The sequence below is a fragment of the Aspergillus candidus genome (genome assembly GCF_002847045.1).
Source record: "Aspergillus candidus strain CBS 102.13 unplaced genomic scaffold BDW47scaffold_2, whole genome shotgun sequence".
NCBI lineage: Eukaryota > Fungi > Ascomycota > Eurotiomycetes > Eurotiales > Aspergillaceae > Aspergillus > Aspergillus candidus.
Window position 1 is genome coordinate 845,038 of NW_020194007.1, and position 18,456 is coordinate 863,493.

The 18,456-nt window shown below is 50.7% G+C and overlaps 8 protein-coding genes across 8 annotated transcripts; 5 read left to right on the plus strand and 3 right to left on the minus strand.

Annotated features, from left to right (window-relative positions):
- Positions 1-4,071: 4,071 nt before the first annotated feature.
- On the plus strand, positions 4,072-4,395 carry BDW47DRAFT_122098 (uncharacterized protein; the record flags this gene model as incomplete). Its single annotated transcript, XM_024815772.1, has 1 exon — positions 4,072-4,395. One exon carries the CDS (start codon positions 4,072-4,074, stop codon positions 4,393-4,395), a length of 324 nt encoding a protein of 107 aa, XP_024676346.1.
- A 253-nt stretch (positions 4,396-4,648) lies between these two features.
- BDW47DRAFT_27078 (uncharacterized protein) lies at positions 4,649-5,185 on the plus strand. The gene has a single exon (XM_024818620.1). The coding sequence runs from the start codon at positions 4,849-4,851 to the stop codon at positions 5,143-5,145; it is 297 nt and encodes a 98-aa protein (XP_024676347.1). The 5' UTR covers positions 4,649-4,848; the 3' UTR covers positions 5,146-5,185.
- A 777-nt stretch (positions 5,186-5,962) lies between these two features.
- BDW47DRAFT_98297 (uncharacterized protein) lies at positions 5,963-7,266 on the plus strand. Its single transcript, XM_024820613.1, has 3 exons — positions 5,963-6,564; positions 6,639-6,712; positions 6,812-7,266. The coding sequence occupies exons 1-3, from the start codon at positions 6,276-6,278 to the stop codon at positions 7,058-7,060; spliced, it is 612 nt and encodes a 203-aa protein (XP_024676348.1). The 5' UTR covers positions 5,963-6,275; the 3' UTR covers positions 7,061-7,266.
- A 28-nt stretch (positions 7,267-7,294) lies between these two features.
- On the minus strand, positions 7,295-9,095 carry BDW47DRAFT_98299 (RNA polymerase II-binding domain-containing protein). The gene is made up of 2 exons (XM_024820614.1): positions 8,931-9,095; positions 7,295-8,860 (listed from the first exon to the last, which is right to left on the minus strand). Exons 1-2 carry the CDS (start codon positions 9,078-9,080, stop codon positions 7,346-7,348), a joined length of 1,665 nt encoding a protein of 554 aa, XP_024676349.1. The 5' UTR covers positions 9,081-9,095; the 3' UTR covers positions 7,295-7,345.
- A 702-nt stretch (positions 9,096-9,797) lies between these two features.
- Positions 9,798-11,316, minus strand: BDW47DRAFT_122101 (uncharacterized protein; the record flags this gene model as incomplete). Its single annotated transcript, XM_024815773.1, has 4 exons — positions 9,798-9,928; positions 9,984-10,049; positions 10,102-11,073; positions 11,133-11,316. The coding sequence occupies 4 exons, from the start codon at positions 11,314-11,316 to the stop codon at positions 9,798-9,800; spliced, it is 1,353 nt and encodes a 450-aa protein (XP_024676350.1).
- Positions 11,317-13,180: 1,864 nt separating this feature from the next.
- Positions 13,181-14,173, plus strand: BDW47DRAFT_98300 (uncharacterized protein). The gene is made up of 2 exons (XM_024820615.1): positions 13,181-13,583; positions 13,658-14,173. The coding sequence occupies exons 1-2, from the start codon at positions 13,396-13,398 to the stop codon at positions 13,689-13,691; spliced, it is 222 nt and encodes a 73-aa protein (XP_024676351.1). The 5' UTR covers positions 13,181-13,395; the 3' UTR covers positions 13,692-14,173.
- Positions 14,174-15,127, minus strand: BDW47DRAFT_98304 (uncharacterized protein). Its single transcript, XM_024820616.1, has 4 exons — positions 15,059-15,127; positions 14,981-14,994; positions 14,871-14,896; positions 14,174-14,788 (listed from the first exon to the last, which is right to left on the minus strand). The coding sequence occupies exons 1-4, from the start codon at positions 15,065-15,067 to the stop codon at positions 14,433-14,435; spliced, it is 405 nt and encodes a 134-aa protein (XP_024676352.1). The 5' UTR covers positions 15,068-15,127; the 3' UTR covers positions 14,174-14,432.
- Positions 15,128-15,298: 171 nt separating this feature from the next.
- BDW47DRAFT_27150 (TFIIH/NER complex ATPase/helicase subunit SSL2) lies at positions 15,299-18,455 on the plus strand. Its single transcript, XM_024818622.1, has 3 exons — positions 15,299-15,581; positions 15,634-15,750; positions 15,810-18,455. The coding sequence occupies exons 1-3, from the start codon at positions 15,551-15,553 to the stop codon at positions 18,137-18,139; spliced, it is 2,478 nt and encodes an 825-aa protein (XP_024676353.1). The 5' UTR covers positions 15,299-15,550; the 3' UTR covers positions 18,140-18,455.
- The last annotated feature ends 1 nt before the right edge of the window (position 18,456 follows it).

Sequence of the window (18,456 nt, forward strand, 5' to 3'; positions counted from 1 at the left end):
GCATTGGTCACGTCCTTGACGTCGTGCTTGGAGACATCAAGAGGCTAGGTTAGGTCATTCAACGCGAGGGGTGGGGGGTGGTGGGTGGTGGTAGGTCATGATGGTATATCGAGCAACGATCATCAACCAGGGTCTAGGATCTCACATGATTCTTTTCTTTGCGGCCGGGGATGGGGGCCCACGAGGGTATGCTGTATGCTGTAAGACTGGATGCTGTAAGATGAGACGGTGTGGTTTATTTTTCCTATTATTTATATGTTTTTTTTTATTTTATATATATAATCTTTCTGGTAGGAGAGGGTTATTTTCTATTCTTGGTCTCTTTCTCATTAATCATTTATTTGGTTTTCTTTTTCTCTTTTCATCTCTCGCCATTTATCCATATGCAATCTGTGCCAATCGCCTATCTAGGTACTCGGTGGAGCAAACTGATATCATCCAGCGTCCGACAAGCGCGAGGCTAGCAGAAAGTCTGACCCATCTGCGAGACAGGGATCAACATGACAGCCTCGCAAGGCCCCTTCGAAGATATGACGTTGGTTTGCATGAACTCTGGGAGAGTGGTTGACTGGGGGTTGTCTTTGGGGACGAAATGACCCCGGGGGATGAATGGATGAATGGATGAATGGGTGGATGAGACGTCCCTAGCAACGACACTAGCATCATGCCAACTCGACCCTTCTCGAATATCTTTCTACGAGGCATGATCTCATACACCAGGGAGGTCAACGTGGCCCCCTTCTGTCAGTAAAATAAAGAGCCGGTTAGGGGGCTGGACGATGATGTAATACTAGTTGGCGACATAATGAGCAGTCGGATGTCGGTCTAGGCTGTGCTACATTGGATTGACGCCCTTGGTGTTTGCTTGCTTGGTTTGTTTTGAGGTTCAACTATCTCCACCTTTGTGGCGTTTCGGTTTTTTAGTTGTTGCCTTTATTGTATAATTTATCGGTTGATTTCTCAACCCTGAGCGTTGACTCCGTTTGAATGTTACGGAGAGTCAGACATGTGGCTATCTTGGCAGTGTCTTTAGATCGCCATTAGTTTACCATTGCTGCCTACTCTTGCTTATAATGTTGGTCTATTTCTCGGCGGCACTTGTAATACATTTCTCCGCTGATACAATGAGCTCATGACGGAGGAAAAGCTGGAGAGAGGTATCTTGCCCTAGTGTTAGTCTTAGTGCTACGTGAAACATCCAATCCTGGAAGCTCGTGTTTCCACTAATCCTGCTGAGCAATCCTCTGCATTGATCCTGCGAGGGGCCTAGAATGCTCTGTTGAACCACGTCAGACTGAGGGGAAAGTAGAGAGGATCTACTCCGTAGAATGCGCAAGAATGACATCCCCCTCCCCCCCGGCAGTTCTGGAGGCTTCACCTCTCTGCTGGCCTGAACTCGGAGATACGTAGAGAAACGGCCGAAAGACCAAGGGCTGCTTGCGTAGGATCTATCCTAGCAGTTCACCGGGTCCACCAACGGGGGTTTGATTGTGGAGGGGTGTTTGCCTCAGGGATTGTATCGCACATAGCACATAGTTCTTCCCCCCCCTGTGATGAAATGAAGTCCTAGCCACGCGCTCCCAATACCTGGGGTTAAAGGAACCAAACAGGAATTTCCTCGGTCTGTAGTTCGGCCGAAGGACAGGGTCCCGTACCATTATCAGTTTCAATTTTTCATTCGGGAATGGCCCACTAGGTGGCGACTCGATCTGCACCCGCCCCTCTTCCCACCCCGACGGATGGGCGTTATCGTGGCCTGGCTGGTTCCGTCCGTGGGATGCTGGCTTTCATGTCCATGGTTAGGGTTGTCCCATCGGCGTGGACCACTGAGGGGGGAGGAAAGGGGAGACTGGTTTTTAAGGTTAAAAACAAGGCATTATATTGCAGTCTGGGTGGAAGATGGGGTGTGCGAGGGAGGTAGAAGGCTAAGACAGGAAGCTGGGCCCGTTTAGTGGGACCTTTTGGGAAGTTTTCCATACGATAGGAGGATGAGCGTGTGGAGACGATGGAATCTATTTCCGAGAGTTGAACTTATTGGCTCTGCTTGAGCTATCTTGACCACGTAAAGTCATGACAAATACTATGAAGTCGGAAATGATTCGCCATAGGGCAGGTTGGATGAGATAGTCTTAGGGCTTTTTGATATTGATCTGGAATATCACAAGGCAGGAGATACCTAAGGCACCTAGGCACATAGAACTGTAGGAAAGAATCTGACGTCATATCTTCCACCTCAGGCACTGAATCTTCGAAATTCCCCAATTCGACTGATCTCAATTCTCATTTCTCATTTCATCTTCATGATCAATGCATTCATCCCGAGAAATCTGTATTGACTACATCACAAGATGAAGACACCAATACGTCAAGGTGTCCCCCCTGACACTATTGTCTCCAAGTGTTTCCCCGGTTGAGATCTCCACTCACCTCGCTTTCCACTCAGCGAGGGTGCCATCTTCCATCTGTACCTTTCCAATGGGTCTGACGCATGTCCCCAGTTTTTATACCTTCCGCGTCGTTTAAATGATCGATTTGGCTCCACTTTCGCTCATCCCATGCATGTGGAGTCGCGGGTTTGGGGCGCGTTCATTGGAGCCAGAAAATCCAGAGGGAGGTCTCCCCCGTAACAATCCAACTAATTCTGTTAGTTCATCTCTTAGTTAGGCATTATCCGTGACACATCGCGCCTCGAGCTACGGTCTGCGCTGCGCATGGTGGTTCGTCAGCCCGGGATTATTGCATCTCTCCGCTGCAGGTCTGCTCCATGCGGGCGTCCATCTTCATCGAGTTGAGACTAGACATAAGCTAAGTCTGCACAGACTGTACGCTGTATGAGGTACTTTAGCGACATGCCCCGGAGACTATACCTGTTTTTCCGCTCTATATGCGTCGAACTACAATAGTAAAGAATCACCGCCATTATACCGTCACACCGACGATCTGCAGGGACGACTTACTACGTAGTATGCGGCTGGCGATACGGGGAGAAAAAAAAAAAAAAAGAGAAATTAAAAACAAAATACCTGGTCCCTCTTTTGTTCCTTGGGGTCCAGGGTGGCAGCCCATCCCGTGACCTCATCTCTCACCATGGACGGTGGATCTGTGGACCATCTTGGGGGAACGCCGGCCCATGAGCTTGTAGAGCGCCGTGACACCGATCACTATCTTATGCCCCCAGCGAGAAGAGGCCAATTCATTCGTCCACCAGACAAATCTAAGACGATTCGAGTAAGGGTTCAAGAAATAGATCCTTTGAACCGTGAAAAGAAAAATGGGGACGAGGAAGAGGGGGGAGTGTTGTCGGCCAGGCCCATGGCTACCCCCGTTTCGCCGCTGCTGGATCCCCATGATGTCATGGTCGCAAATTAACGCCGACGTTGTTGGCTCCGATGGGACTCCCCCCTTCGCGGTACCCACTTGTCCCCACAAGGGCCCCAGTTCGATCATTATGGATTCGCTGATTGTTGATATTCATGATCCGTCTGGATTCGCTGATTGTTGATATTCATGATCCGTCTGTGGCTGGCATCCGCTCGGTGATTTCATCTCGGACACGACACCTTTATATTGGGACCTCGCTGTTTTCGAACTATCTCCTTTTCATTCTCATTCTTCTTTCTATTGATTCGACCGATAACTGCATCCTCCCCTACTATCAGTTCCCTAGGACATTCCTGCTTGTTTGGACATACTAGACCAACCCTAGTCCGTCTATCTGTACGGTTTTTCATCCTCAGCTACACGCTCCGCCTAGATCTTGAGACTTCCCATCTCCCTGTCTATCTCCGGGTTTAAATACGGTGAGCGAGCACAATAACACCGATATCCCTTCTACCCGGTACGGATCTATGAATCGTGTGTTGTTTGGTACTAGTCTGTTGCGCAATGCTTTGCAGCCCAAGACCTGGCAACTATTGTCGGGCGCTGTGATGGCGAATCCGGTCCCTGACACTGTCACCGTCGTCACCTAGTCCTATCATGGACTGTTCTGGGCTTTTGAAAGAAAACTACGAAGAAGGGCAATAGCAGCTGACGGTCGTGTGTCCTAGATCTTCACTTATGTCTATCGCCATGCAATACAAGGACACCCCCATCAGTTCTAGTCGTGGAGCAGGCTGTCAGGGCCAAATTCAGACAGATAGGATGGTCAACCCGAATGAATCAATCGAGGACTACAGCCGCGTCATGCTTCAATACACCCACAAACGGATGTCATCTTTCACCGACGTCGACCAGGACAAGCGCTCGCCGTCTGCTTCCAGCCGCAGTAGTGGCAGCAGTGGCAGCAGTGGTAAGAGTGGCGCTCGCGCGATGGCCTCCGTTCCTGGTCCGGGTGGTGCCTGTCATGACAGCCCCAACAGGTCTCAGGACAGTATGGATACGAAGGCATCTTAAGTCTGTACCTCTGTCGACTAAGGCAGTCGAGTCGGTGGTGATTATAATCTGATAAATCATTTACTCACTGCTTGGTGGTCGTTCCTTGTCCAGAGTCATGCCAGACAAGGACCTTTTTATTTCAGCGAACTTTTCTGTCGATTTGTGGGAGTATCTTCTCTCCTCCCTAGTGGTGGATGGCATCAGCGAGCACACTTTTGATTCCCCACGATGACCTGAGGTCATCACTCGTTCGATGGTCATTACACTTTCTGTCCTTTCGTGTTTACCTTTCGCTTCGTTTACATGATGTGTACCTGAAGGTTGAATCAATAAGGTTTGAGGTTGGGTGATACACGGAGCCAATCCTCTTGCCTTCCGTTCCAGGATAAGAGCAATTACCCGGTGCCATTGGCTGTTGCTTTGACTTTGATTCCTCCAGAAGACATCATCGCCATTTCTTGAAACCCGACCATGGTCTCTGTCTCCAGTGAGTCTGGAGAGACCTTGGCTTTCAGAAATGAAAAAAGAATCTCCTGCCGTCGCCAACAAAATACGCAATTGATATCCATTTTGTTCGCACCGCAGGATGTTGCCCTGGTTGACCCAGTGCCTAACCAACTGGTAGCATCATTTGACTTCTCTTCGTGTGTTGGTATTCTGTCTTTCTATTTGGGCGTTGGGTTGGGTGACAGGACTGGCTCCTGTCTTATGATTTCGTGTATATATATATATTTTTTGCTGTATGCTTTGAATACACTAGCCTCTTGATGATATCACCGCTGGTACATCAATTTACTTTGAAGGCTTTATCTCTTTACTCATCGAACCCGCCTAGCTATACCCGGCGTTTGCATCAATGACAATGTAATATGACTTGCTCGGTGTGGTCTTCAGCCCTTCATCAATAAACATCTACTTCCACTAATCTAAAACACCATCTTCCGTTCCCCTTCCTATCGCACTACTACAATCTTACACTCGCCATCTAGCCCAGACAGACAAATAGGTCGGAGCTCAACCCCTTACATCAATCACCACAGCAAAGTGTCTAGCTAGTCAGCAAGCAAGGGGTGTCTCAGATCGTGGTCGAGGATACCAGCACGGCATATCTGCACGAGACATTCTTTTTTTATTATCTTTTATCTTTTCTTGCATGCTAGTGAGTACTTGCCACCTTAGTCAGAGTAAAGTCAGAAAGTTACTTGATGATGGACGGGCCTTTCTCTTTCTAGGCCCTCACATTCCACTATGCCAGGACGCGCATGCCAGAAACCTGGCAGATCCGCACCGCGCCGTGAAGGGCCTTTTTTTTTTTTGTTTTGTTTTGAATGGGACACGCGCTTGTCCCGCCCTTGTTTATTGAAGGCATCTCTTGGTGACATGTATACTAGGGTTGTTAGTCTCTTTCGGCCACTTTTTCATTGAGAGACAATACAGTAGCTATTACGACCCTATCTAGGAGTAAAGAACAAGAGAGGGAGAAAGATGTCGCAGAATAATTTAACTATGACATCTAATTGGTCTCCTTGAATTGAAAGAACGCGAAGAATAAGTAATTGGATGTTGCGGAGTTGGCTGGGATGAAGTCAGGGTATGGTATGCGTGCTAGCCCTAATTTCTTCTCCCTTCTTTTGTCCTTCTTCTGTCGATAACAGCCCGCGAAGTAGACATCTTCTGTTCACTTAGTCTTTCTTTGATGGTGTCTGCTGTCGATCAATTGATCCAACTTGAAGCATTCTTTATATATCATATTCATATCCATATTCCTATTCACTCCTTGACAACATTGAACACCAATATCAAGCTTGACATATCACTAACCAACAGAATAACAACCCAAAAGACAAGAAAGCCAAACAAAATCAAGATAGAAAACAAGAGACAACAAGAAAGAAAAGATGAACCTCCTCACCCTCCTCACCCTCACCCTCACAACCACCGCCCTCGCCATCGAAGACCCAACACCCACAACCCTCCTCCCTCGCACCACTGCCCTCTCTTCCCCCCTCGCAAACGCCTCATCCTCCGCCGCCGCCAACCTAGAATACGACACCTGTCCGCCCTCTCACCGCTCCAAACAGTGCTGCACCTCTATCAACAGCATCTCGGATTCCCTCTTCGGCAAGATCGGCAAGCTGATTCCTATCCTGAAGGATGTGAAGATCTCTTCGACTGCGGCGTTTGATTGTACTTACCCCCCGTCTCTTTTTTCCTACGGTAAGGTGATGGTGAGTGCTAATGGTGTATATTTGGATATATAGGTAAGGGGATGAATGACAATGACCCTCATGATCAGTGCCTTATGGATGTCATGTGCTGTGGCGGGGTCTCGAATGTACGTCCCAACCTCTTCCATATATCTTCCCTACCTCTCTTTACAACGGCCAAAGAAAAACCCACCATCCCCCAAAACTAATATAGAACAAAACAACAGAATCTGGACCAAAACTCCTACAAAATTCAATGCAAACCCTACGACAAAGCCATGAAAGACAAAGCAAAGGGCAAGGAACAAGGCGACGATCATCCCCTCGCTGATGCGCTGGGTAGGGCCAGTTCCGCCGATGGTTATTGGCATGATAATGTGGCGAGTTCGACGCCCGTTCCGACTCCGTTGGCTGGGCAAAGTCGGACTCCTGGGGTGGGGTCTGCTGCTGCTACGCCTACGCCTGGGGGGGTGTAAAGGTGGGCTTTATGGAGGGGTTGTATGGATGTGCACTGGGTAGATATCTTTGTTGGTGGGTGGTTGGTTTGTGTATGGCTGGTTGATTGCTTGAGTTGGGTTGGCTCTTTCTGTCGGCTCTGCTTTTCTGGATCTATATGCGATATGTTTATATATTTTTCAGTCAATGTTCTTGTACCATCTACTTTATCTTTGCTGGATCTTTGTACTACTTTATCCTTTTGAATGCTTGTACTTCTTTCTTCATATTTGAATATCTTCTCATTAAATGATCATATCTATACATCACCTCCACCCCCGTCCCGCAGGCGGATACCCATACTGTCCCCACCCCCGCCCCGCATGCGGCGGCGGGAAGTGATACTGCCCCGGGGGCATCTGCTGTCCCGATCCTCCCATATGCATTGGAGGGAACTGTGCGCCCTGGGCCGGGAACGGTGGAGGGAATGCACTCGGCCCCCCTCCCCCTGGCCCACCTCCGTAGCCTGGGATAGGCGGAGGAGGCGGCCATGGGCCCTGGTAGTTTGGTGGTGGCGGCGGAGGGGGGAGGCCTGGTGGTATGGCGGGTGGATACCCAGTTGGAGGGCTTCCTGCTGGTGGTGGGAAGTGCATTTGCGGTGGTGGGGGAGGTGGGAAGTGAGGGGGGGCGTAGCCGTGTGGGTGTTGTTGGGTGTGCGGGAAGGGTGGTTGTTGTGGAAGAGGAGGAGGAACGGATCGCGGGGCGGGTGGTTGAGGGGAGTAGGATCTTTCGCGGGACCCTGATCCCCGCCCTGATGGGCTGCGCGATCGAGAATCGTAGTGGTCCTGTCTGCGCGGCGGTGTCCGACTGCGTGAGCGGGACCGGCTCCATCGGCTGTCGTCGCTGGCGAGACTGTCGCTGTATCGTCGTCTTCGGGGGGTCTCGCTCCGGCTGCGGCTCCGGCTGCGACTGCGGAAGCTGGACGATGTGTCTCTCTTCTTCATCTCTTGGCAGAATCCCCGCGACCATCCGTAGTATGTGCTCCCTGCGACAATGTCTCCTGTGGACCCGTCCCGGATCACAGTCTGGCCTAGCTCGTCGATGTCCACGACTTGGTCTTCCTTGGGCTCAGGCTTTCTCGCGTCGTATATGCTCTCGGCATCGCTGAGGAACACTTTGAGCGCCGTCACCAGTTTCTCGTCTGCCGGTCCGGCGAGGAACTGCAGCGGTTTGATGGAGTCCGGTCGGAGCGGTACCGTCACGTTGGGGATGATATGCGGGACGAGGTTGCCGGCCGGGAGATCGTAGAACGGGGTGGAAGAATCGCCGTGGGTGGCCGGCATGACGAACGGGGCATCCTTCCCGGGCTGTTTCTTCGCAAAGTCCAGATTGCTCGTCTCGACGTCCACGGAGGCTTTGACCGGCCCGGACAGAGCCGAGTTCTTCACCACCTCGCGAAGCTTGTTGACGTAGTCGCTGCCGTAGTATCCATTCTGCTCCCAAATATCCAGCAGCTCGTCCAATCGTCTATGGTGTTTGGGGTTCTTCGCCCGGTCGTACGACGCCGCGTACCCGAGCAGTTCCACGATAAACGGCTGTATCGAGCCGCTCAGGGTCGAAAAAGAAGCGGTCGAGTCCAGGTGAAACTTGGTATGGTGAAATAGGTCGTTCAACAGATAAAGGATATGCAACCTCTTCCGTTTGCCGGACGGACGAGGTCGGCCGCCGCCGGGCTTCTCCGAGTCATCGAGGGACCCAGACAGAGCAACGAGGTATTTGGCCAACCCGCCCACCCGATTAGACGATGAAACGACAAGATTGAGCAGCCATGTTTTGCAGGTCTAGTGCGTGCCGGGGGCAAAAGTTTTAGTATTTTGGGAGTTTCGACGGCCAGGGACTCGCAATTCAAACCTGGATGTTTGCTGGGGTGCAATGCGACAACGCCCTGTCGAGTGCGGTGTGGAAGGCAACTATCTCGTCGCGTGGAACGGACGTGGGGTCGGGGCGTAATAGCCCTGCCGAGAATGAGGCTTTTGCAATGGCAAGTTGGTGAGAGGCCATTGCGCCGGGTGTGTTGGGGATGCGAAGGTGTTGGAGTTGAGGACGAGACATCGTGATCCGCTGCGGAGTAGCCGTGGCGGCACGTGACCTTTTTTTTATACTCCGCCTACAACCATCAACTACGTTGAAAATTAACGTTGTCTACATTTGAGTGTTCATGTATTCGGTGTCATTCTATTTATTTGAAAGACCGGATCAAGAACGCTATATATACATGGGTAAGTAACAGACACCCTGGGCTATGTACTAGAGATGTTGCTGCCCAAACCAACTAGAGCATCAAGCCCGACGGCTGAGTAGTTCATCTTATTTACAGGCTTCAAGCCCGAAGCACTTGTCTATAGGGATGCTCAATTTAGTGCCTCCCCATACCATGGCGCCGATGGGCGTGGTAATGGCGGTGCGCGGGAGCAGAGATGGAGGAATGCGGCGGCGTCGATGGTGATGAGCTAGTCCAAGTATAGCTCGAGGTCCTTGTAGTAACCGCAGTCGAAGTTACAACACTTGTCGATGTCACGACCGATGAACTGACCGGAGTGCTCGGAGAGTGTGTTGGACTGCCGGGGGTGCTCGACTGGGCACCAGTCGGACCGAAACCAACACAGGTCGATGATAGAGGTGCGGTGATTTCCTGCATTATGTCAGAGATCGGTATAAAGCTTTCAAAAAGTCCAATCCAAATAAAAGGATTATACATGCGAAACTTACCGCAATCTTTTACTGGATGATTGCGTCTTCGGGCTCATCCGCCTTTGAAACGTCTACATTGATGCTGACTCCGACAGCAGGAACCACGTTCGCGCCGTACCGGTGGTGTTCCTTGTCATCAGCGCAAGCACCATTGGTGTCTATCTTGATCAGTAAGATTCTCGCAGCCGACAGAAATGGAGGAGAAGGGCATACCGGCAGAGGCCGAGATAGTCTCCGAGATAGAAGGCTTCATGTTGACGCCAATTTGAAAGCCGTGATCTGCGCCATTTCATTAGTCTATTTTTATTTATGTGAAGATCGTTCGACTTACCAAGGATAGACGCGGCAAATTGCACTGCAGCTTTGCCGTATACCTCCGCTTTTGTTTCGATCTTCCCATCAAGCGACACAGGCACAAGCTCCAGCTCGGGTGTCCAACCACCCGCGGAGACATCTGGATGCAGCATGTCGATTTCAAGCTCCGCCGAATCCTTGAGACTCATTTCAACTCCACCGGTAATCCCTGCGGAGCCTTTGATGAGCCCGATGGAATATCCAACGCTGAAGACAATTTGCGGGCCAAGATCGAGGACACCTCCAGGGATGGTGATACCATTGACCGGGATCGTGGCAATCTCGTACTCATCGCCCAAATCCTCGTGCAAATTGCCACTCAATGCAAGGCGCGGCGTTAAGCTCGCACTGACCCCGTTTGGTGAGAGCGTTAGTGATGCGTCCTTTGGAAGGCCGTCTTTGGTTTTAAGGTGGATTCCAAAGTCGAACGATCCCTCCGTTTTACAATCGTCGCAGGAAATCTCGACCGAGACACCGGAGTTGGGAATCGGGAACGATTGGGTGAAGGGGATCTTGTGGTCGAAGCTGAGGGATGCGGTGGGGCTCCATTCTCGCTTTGTGGATGCTTCAGGGTCATTGCCCACCGTGAGCTCGTAGTTGCGGAAGAGACGCTTCCATGTCGATTCCACGCCGGTCAGCTTCGCTTTCAGCGCGTCCTTGTCGAAGGTGATCGATGAGACCACGAAAGGAGTCCTGTGGTCGTTCCAACTGCAGTGTTTCTTCCCAGCGACGAGGACGAGTTTCCGGTCATCGTCGTCGTTGACCCACTGCCATCCCTTCTGGGTGTGTGCGAACGCCTTGGAGTCGTTGAACTCCATAGTCATGCCGTCTTTAGCACAGTCGACGGACTTCAACAGGTGACGGAACCGTTCCATCGAGACAATGCTCGCTTCATCTTCGCCGAGGTCGACAGTGAGGTTGGCCAGCGTCTTGTGGCCATTTTGGGACCCTATCATATCGGATTAGCGGATATCGAACCGGGCACCGTTTCTCTGGCAAGCCGCGTACCGTGCCAGTACCATGAGTCTTTCTTCAGGCGGTCAAAGAGCGAATAGATAGAATCATCTCCTCTTCCGGCCAACGAATTGACGGCGGCAGGCGCCTCGGCATCTTCGAACACCAGAGAGAGTCCCTGTTGCGCCAGAAGCGAAACGGCCAGGACTGACAACGATGATCGCAAAAAGTTCACCATCCTGGAGGTGAGAGTGAGTGTCTGTGGGGGAGAGTGGATTGCAAGGAGAACCCATATTGAGACATTGACTTCTTAATGTATGAGTACGCTACTAGTGGGCCCAAAAGTGATCGACATCCTGGGGTACATTTGAAGGTATCACGGACCCCGGTGTTTCTATCATTAAAATGGTAGTTTATAGATAGGATGGGGATAGGGTAGTACTAGATAAGATCTAAAATGCTTGTCAGGGGCACACTAAGACGCGGCTGGCTCGTATTCTGCTGGAGACCGTTACGGGGGCCCATTTTTTGAAACCCATTGTCCAGCAACGATTCCCATGGAAGATGATATGCGGTTTGTTCCTGTCCATCATAATTTGCATTAGGTGTTAAGCCACAAAACAACCCACAGATCAATCCACAGAGTAATTCATAGAGCAATCCCATTCGAGGCCGGGAGCTTCCGCGGCTCTCGCGTAGTATACTTAGCACAAAGTATCTCAATCTCAAACCTCGCTTGGTATACGCAGGATTCGATCAACAAGGGAATCTGTCCGGACTCCCGCGGTAGGCCGATGATCTGGATGCTAAGCAGGAGACTGGGAATCCTTGGCGATGTTATCATCCCTTCAACAGACATCTCAGTTCTTCAGCAATCATCCTGGCATCCTGTCAGTGAATGCTCGTGGCACACATTCAACAGCCGCCGCAAGGGTTGACAGCATGACACGAGTACAATCTTAAATATCGAGGCGGCATCCATGGTTGAGCCACAAGTTCAACCCCGAATCGACTATAGTGTCAACATTGGAGAATTTCCAGACTTAACTTGAAACAGCATTCCAAATGACAGGGGTTCAGCCTCTGTTTGACTGAAGAGCAGCTACTCCCCTGTATGGAAGGAGAAACGTTGATCAGGATTCGCTGCTAAGCTGGGCTGACTCAGCTGTCACGGGACTGCTTATCACGGGACTAAAAGAGAGCACGGTCACGTGTGATGACGTCGGTCATGTTGCATGCCTCAGGCCGCATACCCCCGTATGGCATGATTCAATCCAGCTTAGCCACTCCTTCAGCCATGCTGTTTGCCTGTCAGATTTCGTACGGAAGTTTCAAGGGTCCGAAACAGAAACTGATCACACCACCAATTCGGATGTTGGGTCTGCCGCCATCAGGACATCCGCCCCCTGGACGTTCGAACGGACCACTCTCCACCCATGGAACCAATGGCCACGCGCGGTAACCATCTATACCATTCAGGAGAGAGACTTCTTCCATACTAGGTCGAGGTTTGTGAGAAGGCGTCCATTCACCGCGACCGCATTACTTTTCAACTGTGAGGGTGTGGTGAGCTTGAGGGAGATGTGGCTGGCCTAGTGGACACGAGGGTCGACAGCCCCGCACCGAGTCTTCGGCCGGAGATCGCGACCATTTCGCTAGGGATGGCGTGAGGGAAAATCTTCCTTCTCTATGAGGTGATTTACTGACTGGATTGGAACGATGGGTCAAATAATGGGTGGCCCAGTGGCTCAGGGTGAAAAGACTAGTAGGTATTCTTAGTACGGAATACTATACTGTTGTATAATGAACTTATATCCTACCCTTCTGGAGAGTAGATGAGGTACATACGAGGTACTTCAGCAGTACCAGGCCAGCACAGTCTGCTATATAGTGATTTTCAGATGGTTGAAGTCACCGCCTTGTAGCTGTCAAGTATTCTGGAAGTATATGATGTGGTCAGGTGGGCCTTCAAGTATGAAACCCCGCAGGAAACTCCGTACCAACGATAGGCAACTCTGTGTTTTGTATTCCACTGTATTGTATTCTTTCTTTCCCCTCTCCTCCCTCAGGTGATTCGATTCGATCATAGTTCTCTCCGAGAAATGATGCGAGTCTCTGACAAGAAGGGAATGCTTGGTTTCTCTCCGTATATAAGGTAGCGACAACCCTGCCTGTCTGACCTTATACTCCTCTACCTACCCTTTCGATTTGGACAACTACTCCACCATCTGGATACCGTGCCTACTATAAAATCAACTCTCTACTACCAATATATACAATCTACAAATACTTGCTACCTCCAAACACAACCACCACCATGAGTGTCGCCGTCCAAATGATCCGCCCAACCATCCGCCATTTCTCCGTCCGCCGTCCTCGTCCAGATTCTCGCACCTCGCGCTTCGTCACAAGCTCGTGTCTCGTCTCCGCAGTGGTCCTCCCTTTCGTCCCACCAGCCCTAGAGAGCTCCCGCGAAAAGAAGTCCGGCTATCCCAACCACAACAAGTAAGCTTAGTCGCAGTCGCTATACTATTTCCAATAATCAAAGAATCGACCAAGCTGACTGGTCCTTATTCTAGAGCGCATCCCCCACTTTGCTTCCACGCGCGGTAGATCAATCCGTCCGGTGCCGTTGAACGACGTCCTGCTATTTATATCACTCTTTTCCCTTTGCTTTTCTTTTGTTTTCGTTTTTCTTTTTTTTAGCGACTTGTTTTCTTTTTTGGGGGCTTACAATTCCCTTCTGATCGACGGTCTTATATTTCATCATTTTCGGCGTACCGGTACACACAACACATATAAGCCCCTTACATCTCGCTGTGGGGACAAATGACGTCGTGATTCATCTTGCATATGGAGTTGGGGGCGTTTGAGCCATGGCGATCGCTTGGGTTGATTTGACTTCTTTCTGTTTACTTTGTGGTGGTTCTTGTGAGGATAGTATGCGCGTCTTGATGTGGTGTGGAAATGACATGCATTGAAATGGGGATTGCGCTCAAGGGTCCATCATGGGCATTAGCTTGAGAACTTGAGCAATAATGCAAGTACTAGCGGCCTGGCGCCGCAGGGTGAATTCCAAGTTGTTGATGTGAGTAGAATCCAAGCAACCACGTAGTATTGTGTTTATTGCATCTAGCACAATTAAAGAATGTTTTAGCTTTTGAATTCCTCCTGCACCTTTGGTCTCCGTACAGCGCTAGTGGCGCCCGCAGTGAACCCACATCGTTCGACCCCTTCCCAGCAGCTAGCACTTTCAAAAATGGCAAAACTCTGGTTTTTATAATACAGTACCAGACCTCCCTCATTGACTATTGAGATGGCCGTGGCAGATTGGCATACCCAAGCGTAAATGCTCTAGCTGAATCGGTTGCCCGGAGGCGGTCGGAAAGGCTGGGCCGCCTCATATTTTCCCTTCTCTAGTACCCGATCGGCCTCGGTGAGGGGTTCGTGTCGAGTCGGAGCAGGATCCAAACTCGCCTCTACACTCGGTGAGTTGGTGTTGTCGGCGGCGTTTTCGCCGCGCGGGATGTTGCCTCGGTTCAGACCGGCGGACCCGGAAGATGTCGGTGTCGCTCCAGGTGTGGCAGCCTTCCGTCGATCCTCCGCCTCCAGGGCAGCCATCTGCGCTTTCCGCTTAACTTCCGCTTCATACCGGGATGCACGCTCGGAGTTGATGGATTTCTTCGCAAAGTAGTAGGCACCGCCGCCGGCTGGTAGGGGGTGTTTGTTTAGTCGTCGTATTCCATTGGATAGTGTCCGGAGTTTGTCTGGAGATGGATTGAAGGTACTTACCGACACAAAGAGTGCCCCATCCTACCCTGTAGGAGCATTGTCAGAGCTTAGTTCTCCTGGAATGTGCATGTTTGTTTCAATGGGTGTAGTAGGGTGGAGTGATGACGCACCAGGTGGATCGGATCTAATTATTGAAAGCTCTGAGATCAGTATATCTCGAAAACAAAAGTAGTGAGGTAGGAACATACCGTGTTCATGTTGTAGAAGCTAGTGTGCAAACACAGAGATCAAGGTATTTCTTAAATGCGTGCAAGAAGATTGATTGACAATGGAAGAATGAACTACGTCAATAATCCGGAAGGCGAATTTAACTCGGCAGTTTTGATACCGCCTTCCGTGTTAAGATGTCTGCTCTGTTAGCCTTTGAATACTTCCGGCCGATCCTCTTCAGGCTCCCACTTCATCTTTATCTTTCTCTCACTCACTCTCTCACACTCTCTCGATCTCTCGCATACCATCCCCATCTCCCCCTAACGTACAGAGCGACCCTTGGGCCATATCTTTCTAACTAACTGAAAGACCCTATCGTCTCTCGGGGATGGTTTTACTTGTAACTCTCAACTAAGGCGCTGGTAGCCTTGGAGCATATCTTTGCACCGTGTACGAATCGGTCAGCAGCCATCATACGAACATAGACTTTTAGACATCATTTCAATACACATACAAACAGAGCACGGATCATGCCTCCTGCAAAGCGCAAAGCGACCGACAGTATGGTGCTTGATACTTGAAGTCACATAGATATGGGCTGACTCGCAGCTAGGTGGTCGGTCTAGTAGAGCATCGAAACGAGCCACCCCCGTGCCTGACATCCATGAGGTTGGCAGTAGCGACGAATATTCCGATTACGAGGAGGATGCGAAGGTGAATAAACTGAAAGGTAGTGGAACTCGCCTGGTTAGGAACTGCGATAAATGGCTTACTGATTCATCGTTAAAGAGGTCGTGGACAAATTCTCTCTCGAGTCATTCAGCAACAAGAGCGACGGACACGTGCAGAAACACGATCCAAATTTCGGCTACAAGGACTTCTCTTCCTTGGATTTGAAGCCAGACCACGCCAACCGTCCCCTATGGATCGATCCGCTAAAAGGCACCATCACGCTGGAGAGTTTCTCTCCGTTGGCCCCCCAAGCGCAAGATTTTCTGACCACGATCGCCGAGCCTCTTTCGCGTCCGACCCATATGCACGAATACCGGTTGACGGGGAATAGTTTGTATGCGGCCGTGTCCGTCGGTCTTCTCCCTCAGGACATCATCAACTTCCTTGATCGGCTGTCGAAGACCCCGCTACCAGATGCCATCAAATCATTCATCATCGATTTCACCAAGTCTTACGGGAAGATCAAGGTCGTGCTCAAGCATAATCGCTTCTTCGTGGAAAGTACCGACCCGGGGATGCTTCAAATGCTCCTTCAAGATGAAGTCATCGGGCCGCAGAGGCTGCAGGGGTCGGAAGGGATTACGCAGCAGGCAGCCCCGAAGATGGGTGGTCTGGTGATTCCGGGAACAAGAGATGCTGCCGGTGTGAAACAGACATCGGAGCAGCAACAGCAGCCTGCAGAGGATGGGGCAGTTGAAAGGACCCAGGAGGATGACCTGCTCCTGGCGATCCGCGATGACGACGACGATGATGATCAAGAACAAGTTCACAGTTTCGAGATTCCAAACGAGGCGGTAGAACCGGTCAAAGCACGCTGTCAGGCCATGGGCTGTCCGGCTCTTGAAGAGTACGATTTCCGCAACGACGAGATCAACCCGACCTTGGACATCGACCTGAAGCCAAATGCGCGGATTCGAAGCTATCAGGAGAAGAGTCTAAGTAAGATGTTTGGCAACGGACGAGCGAAGAGCGGTATCATTGTCTTGCCTTGTGGGGCTGGAAAGACCCTAGTTGGCATCACTGCTGCTTGCACCATCAAAAAGGGGACAATCATCCTGTGTACGAGTTCCATGTCTGTGGTGCAGTGGCGAAACGAGTTTTTGCGTTGGTCCAATATTGACCCCGGTGACATCGCCGTGTTCACATCGGATAACAAAGAGAAATTCCGCCGATCGACCGGTATCATCGTCTCGACATACTCCATGGTTTCCCAGACACGGGCCCGATCGCACGATGCGCAGAAGATGATGGATTGGATCCAGTCGCGGGAATGGGGTCTTATGATCCTTGACGAGGTGCACGTCGTGCCCGCTTCTATGTTCCGAAAGGTCACATCGGCCATTGCCACGCAAAGCAAGCTCGGTCTGACGGCCACACTGTTGCGTGAGGACGACAAGATCAAGGATCTGAATTTCCTGATTGGCCCCAAACTGTATGAAGCCAACTGGATGGAACTTGCTGAACAAGGACACATTGCAAAGGTCCAATGTGCCGAGGTGTGGTGCCCCATGACCACGGAGTTTTATTCTGAATACATGAGGGAGAAGTCCAGAAAGGCAGCTCTCCTCTATATCATGAATCCCCGGAAGTTCCAAGCGGCTCAATTCTTGATCGATTACCACGAGAAGCGGGGGGATAAAGTCATTGTGTTCTCGGACAATGTTTATGCTCTCGAGCGCTATGCGCTCAAATTGAACAAGGCCTATATCTACGGCGGTACTCCTCAGAATGAGCGGATGCGAATTCTCGAGAACTTCCAGCACAACGAGCAAGTCAATACGATTTTCCTTTCGAAGATCGGTGATACCTCGCTGGATCTCCCAGAAGCCACCTGTCTGATCCAGATCTCTTCGCACTACGGTTCCCGGCGTCAAGAGGCTCAGCGGCTTGGACGTATTCTGCGGGCTAAGCGTCGAAACGACGAAGGCTTCAATGCATTTTTCTACTCCCTTGTGTCGAAGGACACGGACGAAATGTTCTACTCATCGAAGCGCCAAGCATTCCTTGTCGATCAAGGTTATGCCTTCAAGGTGATCACCCACCTCCAAGGCATAGAGAACCTGCAAGGTCTTGCATACGCGACACCCGGCGAGCGCCGCGAGCTTCTGCAAGAAGTCATGCTGCAGAATGAGACATCGGCGGAGGTGGAGCATGTCACAGACGACCTCTTCTCGGAGCGCTCCGGCGGCGCCAAGGGCAAGAAGGCCGCTGTGAAACGGAGCGCCGCCACTCTTAGTGGATTGGCTGGAGGCGAGGACATGGCTTACGTCGAATACAACCGGAGCCGGAACAAGCAGCTGAAAGACAAGGGAGCGCACCATCCTCTGTTCCGGAAGATCGAACGGGATCTTCAAAAGAGAAAGAAGGATATGGCGGACCTCCGGTGAAGACGTTGGTCTTACAGAATGCTATTTGTCCCCTTCTCTGTCGATCATGTCTTTGATTTTCCATATTGGGTTGTTTCCCTACCGCTGATCTAAAGACGATCATTTATCTTTGGAACCATTTACCTTATAAAGTATCTCCATGTATTTAATGTGGATCTATAAAAAAACCCTGCGAGGTCTTCATATCCAATTAGACCCTCAACAAGACTCCGCCTCGCACCAGGCCCCCCGAGCCAAGAACTCCGCCGCCTGGAGCATCGTGGCTGGATGCTTGGCGGGGATACGTCACAGTATTTACCACATTAATAAATAGCCAT

Bases quoted from the DNA above. Each gene is read 5' to 3' on its own strand.
- BDW47DRAFT_98304 (XM_024820616.1), bottom strand. The intron at 14,789-14,870 runs GTAAGTACCTTC...ACCCCCTACCAG, and splicing joins ATGGGGCACTCTTTGTGTCG to CCGGCGGCGGTGCCTACTAC.
- BDW47DRAFT_27078 (XM_024818620.1), top strand. From the start codon at position 4,849: ATGGTCTCTGTCTCCAGTGAGTCTGGAGAGACCTTGGCTTTCAGAAAT.
- BDW47DRAFT_98297 (XM_024820613.1), top strand. From the start codon at position 6,276: ATGAACCTCCTCACCCTCCTCACCCTCACCCTCACAACCACCGCCCTC. The intron at 6,565-6,638 runs GTACTTACCCCC...TTGGATATATAG, and splicing joins TTCGACTGCGGCGTTTGATT to GTAAGGGGATGAATGACAAT. The intron at 6,713-6,811 runs GTACGTCCCAAC...ACAAAACAACAG, and splicing joins GCTGTGGCGGGGTCTCGAAT to AATCTGGACCAAAACTCCTA.
- BDW47DRAFT_98300 (XM_024820615.1), top strand. From the start codon at position 13,396: ATGAGTGTCGCCGTCCAAATGATCCGCCCAACCATCCGCCATTTCTCC. The intron at 13,584-13,657 runs GTAAGCTTAGTC...TCCTTATTCTAG, and splicing joins GGCTATCCCAACCACAACAA to AGCGCATCCCCCACTTTGCT.
- BDW47DRAFT_27150 (XM_024818622.1), top strand. From the start codon at position 15,551: ATGCCTCCTGCAAAGCGCAAAGCGACCGACA. The intron at 15,582-15,633 runs GTATGGTGCTTG...ACTCGCAGCTAG, and splicing joins AAAGCGCAAAGCGACCGACA to GTGGTCGGTCTAGTAGAGCA. The intron at 15,751-15,809 runs GTAGTGGAACTC...TCATCGTTAAAG, and splicing joins GAAGGTGAATAAACTGAAAG to AGGTCGTGGACAAATTCTCT.
- BDW47DRAFT_98299 (XM_024820614.1), bottom strand. From the start codon at position 9,080: ATGGCCTCTCACCAACTTGCCATTGCAAAAGCCTCATTCTCGGCAGGG. The intron at 8,861-8,930 runs GTTTGAATTGCG...GGCACGCACTAG, and splicing joins GCACCCCAGCAAACATCCAG to ACCTGCAAAACATGGCTGCT.